The 20,727-nt window shown below is 49.2% G+C and overlaps 1 protein-coding gene across 1 annotated transcript in view; it reads left to right on the forward strand.

Annotated features, from left to right (window-relative positions):
• LOC147124355 (uncharacterized) overlaps nt 1-20,727 on the forward strand; it is a 347,592-nt gene that overhangs the window by 76,731 nt on the left and 250,134 nt on the right. The window contains exons 4-5 of the mRNA XM_085985501.1: nt 8,345-8,430; nt 14,696-14,839. Coding sequence (XP_085841627.1) covers nt 8,345-8,430; nt 14,696-14,839 — 230 coding nt within the window. The remainder of the gene's footprint in view (nt 1-8,344; nt 8,431-14,695; nt 14,840-20,727) is intronic.

Below are 20,727 nucleotides of genomic sequence, written 5' to 3' on the forward strand. Positions count from 1 at the left end.
CTCACGTGTAGGAAGCTTGAAGTGCTCTCTCTTTATTGCTCTGTTTAGATCTCTTGGATCCAGGCAAATTCTGAGCTTTCCATTCTTTTTGTCCACTACGACGAGGGAACTCACCCACTCAGTTGGCTCATCTATCTTCTGGATCACGTTCAGGCTTTCCATCCTGTCCAACTCTGCCTTCAGTTGCTTTTGAAGAGCAAACGGAACTTTTCTGCATGGATGTATGACCGGTGTCATACTTTTATCTACTCTGATCGTGTGTTCTCCTGGAATGCAGCCTAGACCCTTAAATAGGTCTTTGTACTCTTTCATGAGTTCATCATAGACTGTCTCTCCTTCGCTTTCCACAACGAGGACTCTCTTTACCAGGTTCAGTCTCTCACAGGCTTTTAAACCTAGTATGGCTTGCACATCCTTTGGCACCACGATTAATGCTAGCGTGTGCTCTCTGTCCTTGTGTGTTACTTTGACAATGCATTTTCCTTTCACTGGTATATCAGTACCTGAGTATCCGGTCACTTTCACTTGTATTCCATGTAACTTTGGTCTGGGTCTAATTCTCTTAAAATCGGTCTCTGATATCACATTAACTTGTGCTCCAGTATCCAATTTAAATGGAATGTGTATGTCGTTCACTTTTAGTGTCAACATCCAGTCTCTTTCTTCTTTTTTGTTTTCAGACACAACATCTACATAGAATTCCTCTATCTCGCTTTCATCTACTGTATGGACCTTGCTTTGTTGCACTTGGTTCTTACAGCAACGGGCATAATGGTTTTTGTTGCATCTATTGCATGTTTTACCATATGCTGTGTACCGCATCGACTACATGACTTCCGATTGTCCCTTTCATTTTCGTTTGCTGGCCACGCCTCTTTTTTCACATTGGCGCGCTCTTTGTTAAGCGGTTTGTGTCCATTCTTACTCACTGCATCCACGTTGCAGCTACTGTCACTGAACAGCTCCTTTGCCTGCAACTTCACAGTCTCTATAGCCCTACACAGTGCTATGGCTTTTCCCAGGTCTAGATCTTGCTCTCTTAGCAGTCTTTCCCTTAGACCATTATCTGGAATACCACACACCAGTCTGTCTTTTATCAGCGAGTCTGTGAGTCCCCCAAATTCACACGATTTGCTTCGGTTTCTCAGTTCAGTCACATACTGATCAATAGTCTCGCCCGTTTTCTGTACACATGTGAAAAATTTGTGCCTCTCAAACGTAACGTTGCGTTTAGTAGGCCTCAAACTGTTCCATTATTTTATCTAGCTTCATTTTGTCTCCATCAACAGCAAATATGAAATTATTATACACCTCCAGCGCTGCATCACCCACTACATTTAAGAACACGGACGATTTCTGTTTATCACTTTTCTCGTCAGCTCCAATTGCCGCTAAATACAACTCTAAACGTTGTTTGAACCTTCTCCAATTTTCAGCCACATTACCTGACAACTGAAGCATCGCCGGTGGGAGTAAACCTTCCATTTTTCACTTCGTTAGCTATTCTCTAATGGTAAGCAACGATGTTCTCTTCTGGCTTGCTAATATGTGGAGAGCTGATTTCGCTTACTTGCCACAACTCCTTTCACTTTCCCATCGAGTTGCTAACTTCAGATTTTTTCTCTTTCAGCCACTTCTGACACCATGTATTGATTTCTTTGTGGGTTCAATAACGACTCATTTATGAAAGAGAATGTTGTTTAATCTAAAGTCTGTTCAACTCTTTTTAACAGCCTTTACAGGACACATCATGCTGTGATGCATCTGGAATGAAACTGAAACTAAAACTCTCAGCCTGCTTGTCTGTGTCACATGACCTCTGCTGCTCAGGCACAAGCAATCAAACACAGACAAACATGCTGTAAGGCATAAGTAATCAAACACAGACAAATATCATCACTATTTGCTGATATCATTACAGATGGGATGTGGGCGTCGCTGGCTAGGCCTGCATTTAGTGCTCATCCCTAATTGCCCTTGAGAAGATGGTGGTGAGCCGCCGCCTTGAAGCGCTGCAGTCCATATGGTGTAGGTACACCCACAATGCTGTTAGGAAGGGAGTTCCAGGATTTTGGCCCAGTGACAGTGAAGGAACGGCGATACAGGTCCAAGTCAGGATGGTGTGTGGCTTGGAGGGGAACTTGTAGGTGGTGATGTTCCCATGCGTCTGCTGCCCTTGTCCTTCTAAGTGGTAGAGGTCACGGGTTTGGAAGGCGCTGTTGAAGGAGCTTTGGCGAGTTGCTGCAGTGCATCTTGTAGATGGTACACACTGCAGCCACAGTGCGCCGGTGGTGGAGGGAGTGAATGTTGAAGGTGGTGGATGGAGTGCCAATCAAGCGGGCTGCTTTATCCTGAATGGTGTCGAGCTTCTTGAGTGTTGTTGGAGCTGCACTCATCCAGGCAAGTGGAGAGTATTCCATCACACTCCTGACTTGTGCCTTGTAGATGGTGGAAAGGCTTTGGGGAGTCAGGAGGTGAGACACTCGCCGCAGAATTCCCAGCCTCTGGCCTGCTCTTATAGCCACAGTATTTATATGGCTGGTCCAGTTCAGTTTCTGATCAATGGTAACCCCCGGGATGTTGATAGTGGGGGATTCAGCGATGGTAATGCCATTGAATGTCAAGGGGAGATGGTTAGAGTCTCGCTTGTTGGAGATGGTCATTGCCTGGCACTTGTGTGGTGCGAATGTTACTTGCCACTTGTCAGCCCAAGTCTGAATGTTGTCCAGGTCTTGCTGCATATGGACACGGACTGCGTCAGTATCTGACAAGTCTCGAATGGTGCTGAACAGTGTGCAATCATCAGCGAACATCCCCACTTCTGACCTTATGATGGAGGGAAGGTCATTGATGAAACAGCTGAAGATGGTTGGGCCTAGGACACTGCCCTGAGGAACTCCTGCAGTGATGTCATGTGATTGAGATGAATGACCTCCAACAACCACAGCCAACTTCCTTTGTGCTAGGTATGATTCCAACCAATGGAGAGTTTTCCCCTTGATTCCCATTGACTTCAGTTTTGCTAGGGCTCCTTGATGCCACACTCGATCAAATGCTGCCTTGATGTCAAGGGCAGTCACTCTCACCTCACCTCTTGAGTACTCTCACCTCACCTCTTGAGTTCAGCTCTTTTGTCCATGTTTGGACCAAGGCTGTAATGAGGTCAGGAGCTGAGTGGCCCTGGTGGAACCCAAACTGGGCGTCAGTTAGCAGGTTATTGCTGAGTAAGTGCCGCTTGATAGCACTGTCGACGACACCTTCCATCACTTTGCTGATGATTGAGAGGAGACTGATGGGCGGTAATTGGCCGGGTCGGATTTGTCCTGCTTTTTGTAGACAGGACATACTTGGGCAATTTTCCACCTGCTTCAGAGAGATCTGCAGCCACAGCTGAGGAGCAGGACGTCTCTGTCGGTGGCAGTGAAGGTGACGGTCGCTCTGAACTTCTATGCCACCGGCTCCTTCCAATCCACTACTGGGGACATTTCCAACATCTCCCAGTTCGCGGTACATTGCTGCATCCGCCAGGTGACCAATGTCCTTTTCAGGAGGAGACGCCAGTTCATCTCCTTCCCCATGACCCTCGACAAGCAGCAAGAGCGTGCAATGGGCTTTGCAGCATTAGCGGACTTCCCAATGGTGCAGGGCGCCATAGACTGCACGCATGTGTCTTTGCGGGCACCTCTGGAGAATGCCGAGGATTACCGCAACCGGAAGGGCTACCATTTGCTTAACGTGCAGTTGGTGTGTGACCATAGGTACCTCATACTAGCTGTCAATGCCCGCTTTCCAGGCAGCAGCCATGATGCCTTCATCCTGCGCCAGACTTCTGTGGCAGACATTTTCGAAGCCCAGCCTCACCTACGAGGATGGCTTCTCGGGGACAAAGGCTATCCTTTGTGCACCTGGCTGATGACCCCGCTCCGTGCGCCCAGCACCCCTGCTGAAGAGCGATACAATGACAGCCATCAAGCAACCAGGAACATAATTGAGCACACAATCGGCGTGCTCAAGCAACGGTTCCACTGTCTGGATCGTTCCGGGGGAGCCCTACAGTACTCGCCTGAGCAAGTCTCCCATTTTGTTGTCGTGTGCTGCATGCTGCACAACTTGGCTATCCGCAGGACTCAGCCACTGCCAGCAGGCATTGGAGGACCACCAGAGGAGGAGGACCAGGATGGGAGGGAGGCAGAAAGTGCAAGGGCCGTCCGTCGGCGGCTTATTGCAAGTCGGTTCTAGGCCCCCCTGTCAGAGAATGGCTTGTGCCAATGAAGGAAGATGAATGTAGCCGCTCCGCAAGCCCTCAGCTGATCAAGGCAACCAATAATTCCAAAAGCAAACATGGACAGTGCGATTAAAGAAAATGTATTACTCTTACAACTCTGTGCCCTTCCCGCATGACAAACTACTTCAGAGAAACCCCCCAAACAAAAACACACCAGTCTCGGCCTTCATATAAAAAACAAATACAACAGCCTCGGCCTGTTTATAAAAAGCAACACAATTGGCCAGCCCTTCTACTTTTTCACCTGCGAGGGTGATCAGTCTCGCTTCCGGGCATGGCCCCTACCCACCCTGCAGCTCCTCCTCAATGGGACCCCAGTGGCTGCAGCAAGGCTGGGGGAAGGCTGCTGAGGGTTAGTTGGTGAGACAGCAGATGCCCTTGGGGGTCGGCCTGGACCAGCTCTGGGCCTGGAGGGCCCGGCTGCGGACTGATCCAACTCAGCTTGGGCGGCATCAGTCTGTCCTATGGGTGGTGGCAGCTGCAGTGGAGGAGTGACAGTGTTGGCTGCAGGAATGCTGCCAACCTGACAGAGCACAGGCACTCCCTGGTCGGCTGATTCACTGGCACTCGCACGGGCCAGCACTGCAGCATGCGCAGCAATCTGCTGAAGCACAGACTGCTGGGCTGCTGCGGCGCGGCGAGTGCCCCGGCGATGCCTGGCCGAGCCAGCGAGTGTGGCAGCAGTTAGTGCCCGTGTGGCCCTGGTCTGTGTCTGGATGACACCAGCCAGTGAATGCACGGCACGACTGACCACTTTGCTGGAGGCCGCCTGTGCTGCTGCGAAGTCCTGCAGACTCCTGGCCTGTGCTGCCCCGAATTCCTGCACACTCCTTGCCAGTGACTCTATGGGGTCAGGCATCATTGTCACTGCAGCCATGAGCTCAGTGTGCCTGCGCTCAGCCTGGGCGTCCATTTCCGCTAGGAGCCGCACCTCCTCTGCGCTCACTGTAGCAGGACTGGAGGCCACACTCTCCCTCCGGGGAGAAGGCCGCCGAGCTTCCCCACCCCTCCCGCGTTGCTGCAGCCCGCTGGTCCCCGGAGCATCACTCTCCTCCAAAACTTCCCCCCTGCTCCCCTCCAGGGAAGACGTGTCCCCAGCATGGCCATGGGCTGCCTTGGCCGAGGGTGTACCTGATGGGACGGCTTAATCTTCCTCCTCCTCTAGGTCTGAGTCCGACACAGTGCCAGCTTGAGGGGCCGCCTCCTCACCTGGCGAGCCACCACCTGAAAGCAGGGAGGCACAAGAGTTGCTTTAGAGTGAGGACATGACGGCAGCGAGGGAGGCATGAGTGCTGCTATGCACTGCATTGCTTCGATAGTGGCAAAGGATGCTGGCGTGAGGCGCAGGTGGAAAGAGAGTGGTCCAAAGGGTGAGGACCTTACCATTGGTGCCCAGAACAGGGTCGGCATCTCCAGTCGCGACGGGGCCAATTAGCCGGCCTGCCATGATCTGCTACACTCGCAGCTCTAGGTCGCTGAGATGCTTAATGTCAGGACGGCCTCCCCCGGTCTGGCACTGCTGCCTCCAGTTGTGCGCCAGCTTGCCCTGCAAGAGAGAGGACAGCCTCTAAGTACAGTGTGGAGCCCTGATGTTGCCTGCACAGCCTCCCATGGTGGAATAGCCCTGACAGTGTGAAGCCCTGATGTTGCCTGCACAGCCTCCCATGGTGGAATAGCCCTGACAGTGTGAAGCCCTGATGTTGCCTGCACAGCCTCCCATGGTGGAATAGCCCTGACAGTGTGAAGCCCTGATGTTGCCTGCACAGCCTCCCATGGTGGAATAGCTCCTGACAGTGTATAAACTCCTGAATATGCAAGTGCTTTTCATGACAGTCCCATAGCTGCTGGATGAGGGCTGGGCAGTAGGGCTTTCACGTCCCTTTGGCCATCAACTGAGGAGCACATGCAGGGATGAGGAGGATACTGGAAAGGGTACTCACCCTGACAACCCGAGTGAGGTCGTTGAATTTTTTACGGCATTGGAGGGGAGTCCTGGCAACCACGCTGTTGGAGGTGACCCTGTTTGCCACCTCCCTCCGGGCTTTCCGATATTCAGAGGGCAGTGGCCTCCTGCCACCTTCAGGGAACAGAACATGGCGCCTGCGCTGAACTGCGCCAACCAGCACCTTCAGGTCACCCTCTCCGAAGCGCTGCGCTCTCTCCCTTGGCTTCTCCATTCTCCTGGCCGTGGAGCAGTTGAATTAGCACTGTTCAGGCCTTCCCTCAGGGCTGCAGTGTGCAGGGCGTGGCAGCCAAACAATTCCACCCTCCCCCTTTAAGTGCTGACTGGCGCCTGACTGTCTGCCTTCAGTCAATAACTCGCTGCACCTGCGCTGCGTCCGCCTTCAGTGTTTGCGCCCCGGATTGCCGGCTTAGCGCCTAATGATACTCGTGCATCGCCTGCTTTAGTGCTGCAGCAACCTCTTGGGGCGATGCAACTGAATATCGGCGAAGGTGGCGCTAAGTTGCGCCGGGCGCAAAAGCTAGCGAGCGCCATGCTGTAGCGCCCCAAATGTGGCTATACTGAATTTCTAGGCCATTATGTTTCGGGGCTGTTCATTTAGTAAATACAGCATATTGCATATGTGACAAATGAAACTTAGCAGTTTGTAATTTTGCCATGATTTAATATTTATTTCATAATGTATTCAAAATGGTTGCACCAGCTAAAATTCCATGTTTAGCTCAGAGAATTCTGAAGGCGATACTATTATTCAGGTTTTAAGGAGGTTCTGAATAAAAATCCTGAATTTAAACATGTAAGCAGAATATGTTCATTATACTGTTGCAGAAATACTTGATCAAGAAGGAAAGATGCAAATTAGTTAAATCATTTTTAAAGTTTTCTTTTCTTGGTCCTCACTTTAAGAACCTGCATCTATAAACAGTTGAGATATATTTCCTATTTGATTTGTTAGGCAGGGGATGTTCCCCAAGTAAATTGCAGAGTTTTTGGCCCCGATATTGACAGGGCTGGTTTTTCGAGTGGGTGGGGACGAGTCTCGGTCGGGAAACTCGGAAGTCCGGGTGTCCGCGCATGCTGTAGAGTTTTGACTCCACAACGTGCGTCTTTTTTTATCAACTGGATCCCACCCGGAAGTCAGCCTAATTGACAAGCTTGGCTCCCAGTTGGGTGGGGAGCACAGGTCGCAGGAGCCTACAGCTGTTAGTGGGAGTGTGGCGGGGTCATCCGATCCACGACCCCAGTGTGGGGGGTGTTCCGATCCCGGGGGCCTCTGATCCCTGACTCTGGGGGGGTCTTTGGATGGGGGTAGCATGATGGCGGGGGAAGTTCTGATGGTATGGAAGCAGGTAGCTTGAGGGGCTGGAGGAAGTACTCCCGCTCTTCATGGCCCACAAGCAGTGCTCCAAAGGTACTTATGTTTTCCCCGAACCTGTCCTCTTCTCCCATGAGCTGCCAGGTTTCCTGAGGCCTGGGAAACCCGGCTGGCCAGGTTTAAACATCTAAGACAGGTTAAATGTGAGGCTCCCACCCTCATTTTAAATTTAAATGGCCATCGGCTCCTGGCAGTGGGTTGGCTGCCCGCCCCCTGTCCCACCTCCATTAAACCCGGAAGTAGGCGGGTTGGAGGCAGGTTGGGGTAAGTTTTGAGGTTTCAAAAATGTGTACATCTCACCTGACCCACCCAGTTTTGGGGGTTAAAATTACCCCCTTTATTTCTGAGGAGAACAGTTTTATGCATTTATTTTGCTTACCTGCGGTGAGTAAGAAAGATAACACTTATTTTCGAGCAAACACCTCATTGTGCCTCAGAGATCTTTTACAAACTTCTTTCCTTTTTTATTGGCCATGTGCATTCCTACCTCACTCCTGCACCCCAGTACTCAGTTTTGAAACTGTGTAACCTGCAGTTCATTGTGAGTCATCAACAGGAGATCCACTGGTTTCTAAAAATAATTTGACGTATGTTCTGCAGGTATGCAGACATTCTACACCAAAGCAGCTGCATTGTAGTTGTTTAAGGGAGCTATAATTCTCTAACAGAAAGCTCCATTAGAGTAATTTTTAGAATAAAATTATTGTTTTATCTTCTGTAGGTCAACAAATACAAATCGACCGCGATCAGCTGATGACTGTCGGAGATCCAGAAAAAAACCACTCCTGCATGATGGCCCTTCAGCTGGTATGAGCTTACAACATTGGGGAAATGTTATCTCCAGCCCTTTTTTGTTGCCCCAATATTTCCAGAGCTTCCCTTGAGATGCAGGACAGGTCTAGTGGTTGCAGTAGGTAATTATGGAGCATTCCCAGTGTTCTGTCTCAATTTCCTGTGGTGGCGTCCATTTCCAGGAAACGGGCAGGGGATCTGGCACCTGGACACCACCTCAGGTTGGAGAGTTTGAGAGAGTCAGTCAGTAAGATGAAGAAGGACAACAAGTATGTGGCCTCCTTTTGCTTGAAGGATCCACTGGACTTTCAGAGCTGGAAGTCTTCTGGCTGTTACTCTACAACATCCAGAAGGCTTAGAGGCCAGTGGCCAGTCCCACAGATGCCTGTCTATGAGCCCTGTAGCTGCACTTCCCTTCCACCCCCAATTCGTGGCACAAGATCTTGCCAGTGGGTAGGTCTATGCCGGCTAAGCAACTAGACCATGTTAATGATTCTGCCCACTAAGTTCAGGCATACCTTGGTCAGGACAGGTGAAGCACACTTCAGGTGCCCTGCACCTGTTCAGTGCCCAGACGCACGACCCCCAGAAAATTGGTGCTGTTATCAATTTAGATATTTTTTTATGTACGAGCATTCAGAGCAGGCTGACTCATTAAAAAGGAACCTGCTGCTGTAGGTTAAAGCATGTTGAAAGTTCCATGAAAAAAATGAATGTTAAGACTATTAAGTCTCCTGTTTCCCACCCAAAGCAGCTGATCCATACCCACTGAAAATAGCAGCAACTTCTGAAAGATCTGGGTAGGAAACATTTAGGAAATACTTGGGCATTGTGAAAAATCTACAGCTAAAGGAAATTTATTTTGTCTCAGTCCCCACTCAGTCCCAGTTAAACTGCCATCAGTGTCCTATTGGCATCATAGGACCCCAATTACCATAGTCATTTCTTAAGTCATCCACTTCAGATTTGGAGTGACATCTGCCTCAATATTGGTAACTCTTCCACTAACCTTCAATCTGCTTACATATATAAGCTTTATATTTGCCCTAATATTAACTTTGAGGCACATTGGGAGTAGGGGGTCCGATATCACGTAGGAAACCTGGAAGTAATTTCAGCACGTGCCATTCTGTCTGTGGCATTTTAACGCAGGCAACTCATTATCATTTTACTTCTGGGTTTGGTGTCGAATGCATGGCAGCGGGCATGGTGTGGACCCGCATGACGCGATCTCAACTGGAGTATTTATAGGGTCAATCCAAAGATGGAATTTGGAGTTGTTGGGAGGATTCCGGATGCTCAAAGGCCAGGCCCTGCTTTAATGATGCTTCCCTTGATGTACTGCTAGGGGCAGTGAGGAGTCGCAGAGAGATAGTCTTCCCCAGCAACGGGAGGAAGAATCCTGCTGCTGCCACAAAGAAAGTGTGGCTGGAGGCGACCAAGTACGTCAGCCATTGTGCCATGCTCCTGGATTCAGTGCAGGAAGCGCTTTAATGACCTAACCAGGTCAGGAAAGGTGAGTACAGTTGCACATTTAGCTACATCCTGTGCGCATCACGTCCCCTCACTTTGCCTTGTCAAGCCTACCCCATCACATCACTCCTCACACCCACTTACCTTGCAAGCACACCCACCCTTTTCTTTCGATGCACTTTCTCACATCCCCATTTATCCATCCATCCATCACTGCCACTCACTCTGATACTTATGCAATTTGATGCCTCACCCTGATAGTTACCCTCGCCAAATGCACTCCATCCATCAGGTGAACACATGCCATTACAGTCACTCATAGGTCTGTTCTTTCCCCCATTGCAGGAGAAGAGCTCAGAGAACACGAGGGAAAGGGAGAGAACAGGAGGTGGTCCTCCACAGATTTCCCAGTTGACAGTTGCAGAGGTGGAAGCGCTGGAGATCAATGATGTCTCGACGTCACTGGCCAATGGAGATGGAGACCTCCCACCTAGCTGGTGATAGAATTAAATAGCATCGACCTACATGTCATACAACACTCAATCATGTTGACTTGATTTAAATGGTGAGTGAAACATAATCATCTTCATAATGATAAGTTGCAACCTTCCTACTTTGCCAGTACTAATTTATACCTTTTCTCTCTGCCAGGACCTTCACGATTGCAGTAGCGGTCGGTGGATCTCACGGACGATGAATCCTCAGAGGAGCTGATTCCTTCTGAGGGTGCACCATCACAGGACTTATACTTACCACGCACCAGCTCAGATGCATGCACTTTGGTGGCTCCAGTAAGACCGATAGTTGGCTTTTTACCTGGTGACTCCCAGTTCATAAGCGAGCAAGAGCAGACAGTGGTGGCAGGGACAACAGTGCTCAGCTGGACACAGATGCTGTACCCCGGGGGCTGTCGATGAAAAGCATAATCATTGAAGGGCAGCAGAAAATCTGTGACGTACTGACAGGCCTTCCACGCACACTGTCCATGATTACAGATAGAATAGAGGAGTCCACCTCAAGCATGAGTGGGTTGATGTTGCCGGGCATTGTGAAGATGTCTTCTTCCATGGATAGAGTGGCCAACTCCGTGGAACATCAATTGCGACAATCAAATGAGTCCATGCTGCCCTTATCCACGGCCATGCAGACTCTGGATGCCAACATGTCTGGCACCTTAAATAGAATGACAGGCACTTTAGCCTTGGCCTTACAGCGTGCCATTGATCTGCACCAAGCTGCTCTCCAGCAGAGTGGTAGGAGTTGAGTGCATCTGGCCTATGAGAGGGATGCTGGCAAAAGGGGACATGGAAGTGGGGACTCCACTCAAAGCGCTCCCACTTTCCACCCGTTGCCCTCGCCCTCCTCAGTCAGTGCCCGATATGCTGCCTCCTCTCCTGATGGCCGCGTCTGCCCCTGCACAGGTACAGGTGGAGCAGTCTTTGGTGAGGACATGACCAAAAGCAGCCTCAGCAGTCACAGCAGGGATCTGAGCAGCCTGCCTCTACCTGTGCTGAAGCCACAGGGGTGCATCACGCAGGAGTGGTAGTAAAAGGAAGAGTAAAGCTTTTTAGTTGCCCAAGGATATGCACATGGATGTTTGAGAAAATGTTATGCTGTTAAGTTTTCATTCCTTGGTAGAATCACATAAAATGTATTACTTTTCACCACTTTCCCGTAACTAGGTGGCAACTTGCCTTTTCAGTTGATTGTTGATGAATGGAAAGACATGAATTGACGGGGACCAATGGGGGGGGGGGATGTGCAATGTGTGGTTGCAGGACTGCTTCGTGTCAGTGGGATTGGTGGGGGTGGGTGGCGCTAAAAGTGGCTGTTGGATGTGGTTGTTATATAGGTCCAGTGATGGTAACTAATAGAACCTTACAGCTATAACAGAATCCCTGGCATCCTGGGCATCAATGTGAGTGGCTGGTGCTGGGGTAGTCATCTTGCACTTCCTCCTCTTCCTCTTCCTCCTCATCCTTGGATTCGTCCACAGACGATCTATTCTCAGCGCCTTGTTCCTCCTGCAGTTCCAATCCTCGCTGCTGCACAATGTTGTGCAGAGTGCAGCACATAACGATGCCTGGCTGGTGAGTACTGAGGGGCTCTTCCAGATCTGTCCAGGCACTTGAAGTGTATCTTAAGCATGCCGATCACTTGCTCAATGACGCATATGCCTTTTGTTCTACCGCTCTTGGGCTTCATTGGTTGGCTTTCTCACTGGCGCCATCAGCCAAGTTTGGAGGGGGTATCATTTGTCTCCCAGCAGCCACCCCTCAAGTCTGCTTGCAGGTCTGAAGAGGTCAGGGAGCTTGGTCAGAGGTCAGCCGCAGGATGAAAACAGCATGGCAGCTGGCTGGGAAACTGGCGCCCACCTACATAAACCTTTTCTTGTGGTTGCACACCAGCTGCGTTTTGATGGAGTGGAACCCCTTACGATGTACAAATACTTCTGGTTGATCTGGGGTATGCGGATTGCCACTTGTGTGCATTTGATGATGCCCTGACCTGTGGGAAGCCAGCCAGAGATGCGAACCCAAGCGCCATTCATTCTGATTAGCGTCATCACAGGCAAAGTTGACATAATTGGCAGCCCTGGCAAACAACCCATCACTGACCTGCCTTATGCATTTGTGTGCAGCTGACTGGAAGATCCTTGATATGTTTCCGGCAGCGCCCTGGAAGGATCCAGAGCAAAATAGTTGAGGGCGGTGGTCACTTTCACAGCCAGTGGTAATGCATGGCCACCAGGTTCAGCAGGGAGCAGGTCTTCTTCAAGAAACTGCAGATGTCTGCCACCACCTGACACGACACCCTCAGCCTCCAGAAGCACTGCTCTTTGGAGAGGTCAAGGAAGCTGAGACTCTACCTGTATACGTTGATACACGGGTAGTGCCTCCTGCGAGCTGACCCCTCTGCTGCTCCCCTCTCTGCTCACCACCTGCAGGTCTCTCCACAGCAGACTGTTGCTGCTTCTGATGGTCATCTTGCTCCTCGTCCGAGGTCCAATCCAAGGCAGCCAAGGTGCCACCCATCCTGATCTGAGTCTCAAAACTTCCAAAGGGTAGAAACTAACATCTCACCACAAGTACTCTGAACAAACCCTTTCCCAGTGGTAGGTAAGAAAGCAGCTGGTAGCACTGAGTATTTATTGCTGTATTTGTCTGACTTTTAATGAGCCCCATGAATTGTCGTGTTCTCACATTGGTTTCAATGGTGAGTTCCAGGAGGTCGGGGAAACCCGTGGATGTGCTGTTAAATTTGAATGTAGGTTGAAATATTGCTAGAATTGAGCGATTAACATATTTGAATTGATAACCTGCCTTTCCAGAGGGTGTTACACGCCCGAGGTAAATAGGCGCGTTGGAGACAGCTTCTGGACGCGAACATATTTTCGGCCACTTTAACCAACCCACCCGCAACTAAACTCATCAGCTGCTCCACGAATGTTCCCCCCTATCTGTTTGTTAGGGACTTTTCAGTATTTAGTTATGTGTAAACACATGAACATATTGAAACCAATTACACCTGGAAAGCCATTAATTGTTTAGCAGGAGCAACAAAATCCAGTGTCTGCCACTAACGGGAACAGTCTGTAACTGGATAAAGTAACTAGCCAGTGTCTGCCACTACTGCTGTTAATATTTCCCCCTCCAACTGCAGCAAAGAGCAGCTATTAAAGAGTGTATTACAGATGAATATTTCAGAAAGAGCGTTATATGGTATAGACTTCATCCTGTTGAAGCATCCCATGCTCTAACCCTAACCCTCAGTTCAAGAACCTTCCTTTTCCCTTCTCCCTTGGTTCTTCCAGTGAGACTCCTTGGTCCCCATTCGCTCACCAGTGGAAACAATCTTTTACTGTTTACCTACAGTAAAGTCCCTAGGGTTCAATCACACTTTTACTGGCTGCTCCTCTCGCAGCGCGCTCCCACTCACCATGTTGCTGCTACTCCCGACTCTGCAGAAAATGCTGATCCACACACCCACCCCAATCCGCAGTCTGCCACTCTCCGCCTCGCTCGAGTTCCAATTGCCCCATCCCCATTCCCCAGTCTCCCTCTCTCCCCTGACTCCATTTGCCAATCTCCCTCTCTTCCCCAGGCTCCCCAATTTCTGATTATTCCTGGCACACCAGCCGGACCCAGCTTTCTGCGGCAGCGGGAGGGGACATCACTGGTCTGGAGGCTTCTCTGCAATGGCAGCTGGTGATGTCACAGAGCGGGAGGTTACTGCTGCAGCGGGAAATTTAAAGCGCAAAGACCTTCCAGGCTGGTGTCAGCAGCACCCGGCAGATCCATGTCCCATTACTCCGGGGCAATTGGGAAGGTTGGCAACCCTATGTGATGCAGTGCCATATAGATTAGAAGGGTCCAGCTTCAGTCCCTTTGGTGTCACAATTAGCTGCTGCTCTCTTGGGCCAAGGAAAACCATGGTGCAAGTTGCTAGCCTAGACATTAAGTTAACTTGATTCAGACATTTACAAGATGAATAAGAAGTAGAGGCAGTATTATTCCACTAATTGCATGTAAAACACACTCAGGTATGTTGGTCTCCAAAATGCATCTCATTTCAACAAGAGACACTAAACCATTTGATAATCAAGTTTAATGTAAATGGTCTGCTCTTAGTAAAACATTTGAATTGATCAATTTCATATCTACAGACCATCAAACCCCTTTTTAAAAATTAGTTAGAATGGTTTATTATTCACATTTTGATTTCTATTGTTGGTAGGTTTATTACTTGGAAATTAAAATATTCTGTAAAAAAAATCTAAATTGTGTCTTTCCCTGTGTGCCGTTAGTGGTTGTGACGAAGAGCAAGGGGTCATGGAGGCAGCTGACCAAAAGGCCTGTAAGTGCTAATGTTCTGGATAGCAAACGAGCACCACAAGAGACACCACTGCTTCAAAATACAGCAGTGGCTTCAATGGCAACAATGAAACTACGTAAGTTTAAAAGAATAAAACTTCTACTACAAATGCAATTTCTTTTTTGAAGTCGAGAACGTATATTCAGGTACTGTCTATTAAAATCTTCTGAGTTCTTTTATCAGGGTCAATTATTCATTGCACATAGATCATAATACAAGTAATCTTTGTACTGGCCATGATCTATGTATGTGCAGCGAATAATTTTTAACCATGTCTTCACAGTTTTCTATTCACCTTTTTCCTCATATAAAGGTTTTGCTGCTCTGAATAATGTAATTAAACCAGATGAGGACAGGTTATATAATGTGTAGGGGCTGATGGATACTGTAAATAGGCTTTTGAAAAAAACACAACATTTTCTATGACTGTTAAGTTGCAGCATCGCACATTATTTTTTTTTGCCAATAAAATTAGTGGCTGCGAAATTCCCCAGCTTAGCGTCGGCAGTTAAGGCCGGTTTTAGCAAAAGAAATGGCGGCCACCTCGCTTTCGGCCACTTCCGGCGCGGACTGTGGCGGTCGCCATTTTGGGCAGGTCGTTTGCGCGATGTTGCCTGCGTGCAGCGGTGGAATTCAAATGAGGCAGATCATGCCGTCAATCAGCGTGCAATGCTGATTTGACGCACGACCTGCCATTTTCAACGTCGTCGTTCCCTCTCCTAAACACGAACAGCTGAACACGAGGGATCCCCCACCAGCACTATTTAAAGGGATACATCCAACTTGCAGATACGTTGATTTTTTCTCTTGTACTGGATCTTGCAGAGTTTATATCGATACTGGCTTGCTGAAACACATTTAGAAAGTTGGTAAATTGTGCAGGGAGTGCTGCTGGATGTTGTGAAGGCTTTGGCTGCAACTGGAAGGCCTCTGACTACACCACTTGCTCCCAGTCATGGGGACTCTGCTTGCAGTCTCCCTCATGCTGCAGCATGACAGGGAGATGGAGCAGAGGCAGCCAAGACAAGCTGCCCAGAGGGAGGAAGAGGAGGAGGGGGAGGAGAGTGTTATGTATTGTGTGTTCTCCCACCTGTGGTGGTGCTGTCACAGCAGATAAATGGTTGGGTGTTCTCTTGGTTAAGTTTAGCTCTCTTTGTTCGGAACTCTCCAGAACTTTCCTTTCCTTCCTGAATAAAGCACTTCATGTTTGAACCTCTGGGTTCTGAGTTCTAATTGTGTCTAGGTAGAAAGGTACCGACACAACAAAGTGGCGACGAGGATCGGATGAATCTGCGTTGTGGGAACTTTCTTGTTTTCGACTACAAAACACGGAACAGAGATTGCAGCATCACATTAACGTTAAGGGTGCAGTGAGTAAACAGAAATTTTCATTTGAAACGTGAGATGGCTACTATATTAGGAAACATCGGTGATTTTGATGAAAATGTGGAGCAATGGAGCGCTTATACGGAACGTTTTGACTATTTTGTATTGGCGAATTCGGTGGCAAAGGAAAAGGTCGTGCCTACCTTTTTGAGTGTAATGGGGCCGAAGACATTCAATTTACTTTGCAGCCTTGTGCAGCCAGATAAGCCAGGAACTAAAACATATGAGCAACTAGTGGAAATTCTTGGAGCACATTTTTCACCAAAACCTCTGGTTATTGCTGAGAGATTTAGATTTCACAAACGAAATCAAGAGGAGGGGGAATCAGTGACGATGTTTATTGCTGCTTTAAAAAGGTTGTCAGAACACTGCGAGCTCAAGGAGGTGCTGAATGACACCATTAGAGACAGACTTGTGTGTGGTCTGCAAAGTGCAGCCACACAGAAGCGCCTTCTTACTGAGGACAACCTTGCTCTTGAAAAGGCCATTGAAGTTAGTGTCTCCGTGGAGATGGCGGAAAAGGAGGCTCACCAGTTGAGTTCAACAGGGAGAGTTCACAAGGTGTCATCTGAGCCTAAAGGTGCGCGGAACGGCACATGTTACCGTTGTGGGAAAATGGGCCATCACGCTAATGACTGCTGGTGTACGGAGCTGGAATGCCGAAATTGTGGCAAAAAGGGTCACATTGAACGTGCCTGTAGAGGTAAAAAAAGAACAGACAGAGCTGGGAAGCATGAAAGCAAAATGTCTGTATTTGGACAAGAGGAAAAAGAGTGTTCATTCAGTGCAGTATGATGGAACAAGCAAAACAGAGGGGAGCGACACCTCTGAGGAGGAAGAGGTGCACATACTGACGGTTGCAGGTGGTTCAAATGGCTACTGGGTGTCACCACTGGTGGAGGGACAATCAGTGCGGATGGAGGTGGACACAGGCGCGGCTGTGTCCCTTGTATCAGACACAGTCTACAACAAAATGCTAAAGCACCTTACCCTTCAGCCAATAAACATTGTGCTAAAGATGTATACCGGTGAACCTGTGGCCATGAGAGGCGCCATTGAGGTGACAATTAAATTGAACGGACAGACTGAAACTGCCACTATATGTGGTAAAGGGAAATTACCCATCGCTACTGGGACGTGCGTGGCGAGAGAAAATCACGGTGGACTGGCCTGCAGTCCGCATGATGTCAAAAGGGGAGTCAGGTCTGACTGCAGTGTGAAACAAACATGCAGAACTCTTCAATGGGGAACTTGGGAGCATGAAAAAGATCAGCGCGAGACTAGACATTAAACCTGACAGCAAGCCGAAGTTTCACAAAGCCCGACCTGTACCCTATGCAATTAGGCCAAAAGTTGAGGCTAACTTGGAGGCCTTAGTCGAGAATGGAGTCCTGGAGCCTGTGAGCATGAGCAAATGGGCCACACCCATTGTTCCTGTCCTGAAAAAGGATGGATCTGTTCGAATCTGCGGGGATTTTAAAGTGACTATTAACCCGGCGCTGTCTGCGGAACAGTACCCTCTTCCCCTCATTGATGATCTTTTTACGGGCCTGGCCGGAGGGCAAAAGTTCAGCAAAATAGACTTATGCCAGGCTTATCTACAAATGCATGTCGATGACAAATCAAAGGAGCTGCTGACAATTGTGACGCACAAGGGGCTATACAGGTACTGCCGCCTTCCGTTTGGAATTACGTCGGCCCCTGCTCTATTCCAAAGGGCAATGGATCAGATTTTGAGTGGACTGCCAGGAGTCCAGTGCTACCTGGACGACATCCTTGTCACTGGGACAAATGAGGAGGATCATGTTCTGAACTTGGATGCGACACTACAACGAATGAAAGAGTACGGACTCAGAGTTCGTAAAGACAAATGTGAATTCTTTCAGTCTTCAGTTGAGTACCTGGGGCATGTGATTGATGCTACTGGCCTGCATAAGGCGCCGTCAAAAGTCAAGGCAATCGTGGAGGCCCCAGCACCCCAGAATGTGAGCCAGTTACGTTCATTTCTGGGGCTACTTAACTACTATGGGAAGTTTATTCCAGACTTAGCAACATTGCTGAAGCCGTTACATCAGTTGCTATGTCAAGGCAAAACATGGAAATGGACTGAACTGTGCAACGAAGCTTTCGCCCAAGCAAAGAAAGCATTGCTGAAATCGGAGGTCCTGACACACTTCGACCCAAAGCTACCCGTGCAGCTAGCATGTGATGCGTCACCATATGGTGTGGGAGCAGTCATATCCCACATCATGCCTTCTGGTGAAGAGAAACCTATCGCCTTCGCATCACGCACCTTGAACAAGGCCGAGAGTAACTATGCACAGATTGAGCGCGAGGCCTTGGGAATCGTTTTTGGAATTCGAAAATTTCATCAGTACCTGTTTGGGAGAAGGTTCACACTCCTGACGGACCACCGTCCATTGACTTCAATCTTCGGGCCCCACACTTCCGTCTCTTGCTGCAAGCAGGATGCAAAGGTGGGCTTTACTGTTGTCAGGACACACATACGACATCAAATATCGCAAATCAGACTTGCACGGCAACGCAGGCGGATTCTCAAGGCTACCCTTGCCTGTTACTCCCCCAGAGCCTCGTCAGATAGACATCTTCTACTTTAGACAAGTGGAGGGAGCACCTGTCACGGCAGTTCAGGTGCGAAGGTACACCCGCAATGATCCAGTCCTGTCTGAGGTAATGGACGATGTCATTCGAGGGAGAGCTATAGGAGATTCTCCTAGTTTGAAACCTTACGTTTCAAAAAGAAATGAGCTCTCTGTCCAGGCAGGTTGTCTTCTTTGGGGACGCCGTGTCATCATTCCGCCACCTCTGAGGGAACCTATACTGCAACAACTTCATACAGGCCACAGTAGGATGGTTCGGATGAAGGAAATGGCAAGAAGCTACTTCTGGTGGCCAGGTCTCGATGGAAATATTGAGGAGAAAGCCAAAACATGTTCCCCATGTCAAAGGGTCTGGAATGTTCCACAGCTGGCAACCCTACACCCCTGGGATTGGCCTGCAGAAGTGTGGCAGTGAGTACATATGGACTTCGCCGGTCCTTTCGAAGAGATGTTTATGGTGGTTGTGGACGCTCATAGCAAGTGGCCGGAGGTCGCTGTGATGAGGTCTACCACGGCAGAGAAAACAATTGAGAAACTTGGTGAGATGTTCAGCCGTTATGGCTCACCGGAACAACTCGTAAGTGACAACGGTCCATAATTTGTATCACAGGAGTTTGCAACCTTCCTGCATGTGAATGGTGTCCAACACATCAGGTCTGCGCCCTATCATCCCACTACTAACGGCCTGGCAGAAAGGTTCGTGCAAACTTTGAAGCACGCCTTGAAGGCATCGCAAGGTCAGGGCTCAATCCACCAACGTCTGAACAGCTTCCTGTTGTCCTACAGGAACAAGACGCATGCCACAACCAAAACTTCCCCCGCTTCGCTCATGATGAAGAGGCAGTTGCGGACAAGTTTTGACTTACTCAAACCTCCAAGGGCAGAACAGGTTGTCCATTGTCAACAACAAGCTCAAGTTGAAAAGAGAGAGAAAAGAGCCAAGGAGAGACGGTTTCACCCTGGAGAGCACGTCCTAGCTCGAAACTACAGCACTGGACCGAAATGGGTTCCTGCTACGGTGATCGCGCAGACGGGCCCTGTGTCTTACACGGTTGAGACTGGTGAAGACGTCATCTGGAGAAGACACACAGATCAACTGTTGCTAGGAGCAGAGACAGCCACAGAGGCTCCAACAGCTGGTTGGCCTGAACTGTTTCCGGATGATACCGCAAACCAGCATCCCTTGCCACAGTGCTCTTCTCCAACACAGGAAGTCATAGAGACTGTTCCACCTGTGCAAACTCCTGACTTTCGACTGACACAGGCACCTTCTCTATCTAGGCCTGTGTCAATGCCTACTGCTGTGGAAGCCAGCGATGACTGCCGGTATCCTGTCAGAGAGCGGTGGCCTCCAAGACGCTTGGAACTGTAGGCTTAGTGACTTACCCACAAGACTGGGGCAGAATAAACCCCAGGGTAAAGTCAGGGTTTGAGGCAGTCTACCTCTACCCTTGGTTAGTTGAGTGCATTGAAAGTAACTTACCTGTTGAGGAATAATGTGGACCTTTCATTTAAGAGGGGAGGAATATGTTATGTATTGTGTGTTCTCCTCCCACCTGTGGTGGCAATGTCACAGCAGATAAATGGTTGGGTGTTCTCTTGGTTAAGTTTAGCTCTCTTTGTTCGGAACTCTCCAGAACTTTCCTTTCCTTCCTGAATAAAGCACTTCATGTTTGAATCTCTGGGTTCTGAGTTCTAACTGTGTCTAGGTAGAAAGGTACCGACACAACAGAGAGCACCCAGCAGGAGGCCTTACCCACCTATGATCGTCAGGGAGCACTTCTCCTACCTGCACTTAAGCCAGGAGCAGTGCATTCGGAGGCTTTGCTTCACCAAGGAGGTGGTCACAGAATTCTGCCACCTCCTGGAACCAGACCTGCAGCCTCAGAGCAGGGCGATGATGGTGCTGCCAGTGGCCCGCCAGGTCACCGGGGACCTCAATTTTTTCGCCATCGGA

This window comes from Somniosus microcephalus, chromosome 1, assembly GCF_052327205.1.
Source record: "Somniosus microcephalus isolate GS21.2 chromosome 1, FLI_Smic_1.0, whole genome shotgun sequence".
Classification (NCBI taxonomy): domain Eukaryota; kingdom Metazoa; phylum Chordata; class Chondrichthyes; order Squaliformes; family Somniosidae; genus Somniosus; species Somniosus microcephalus.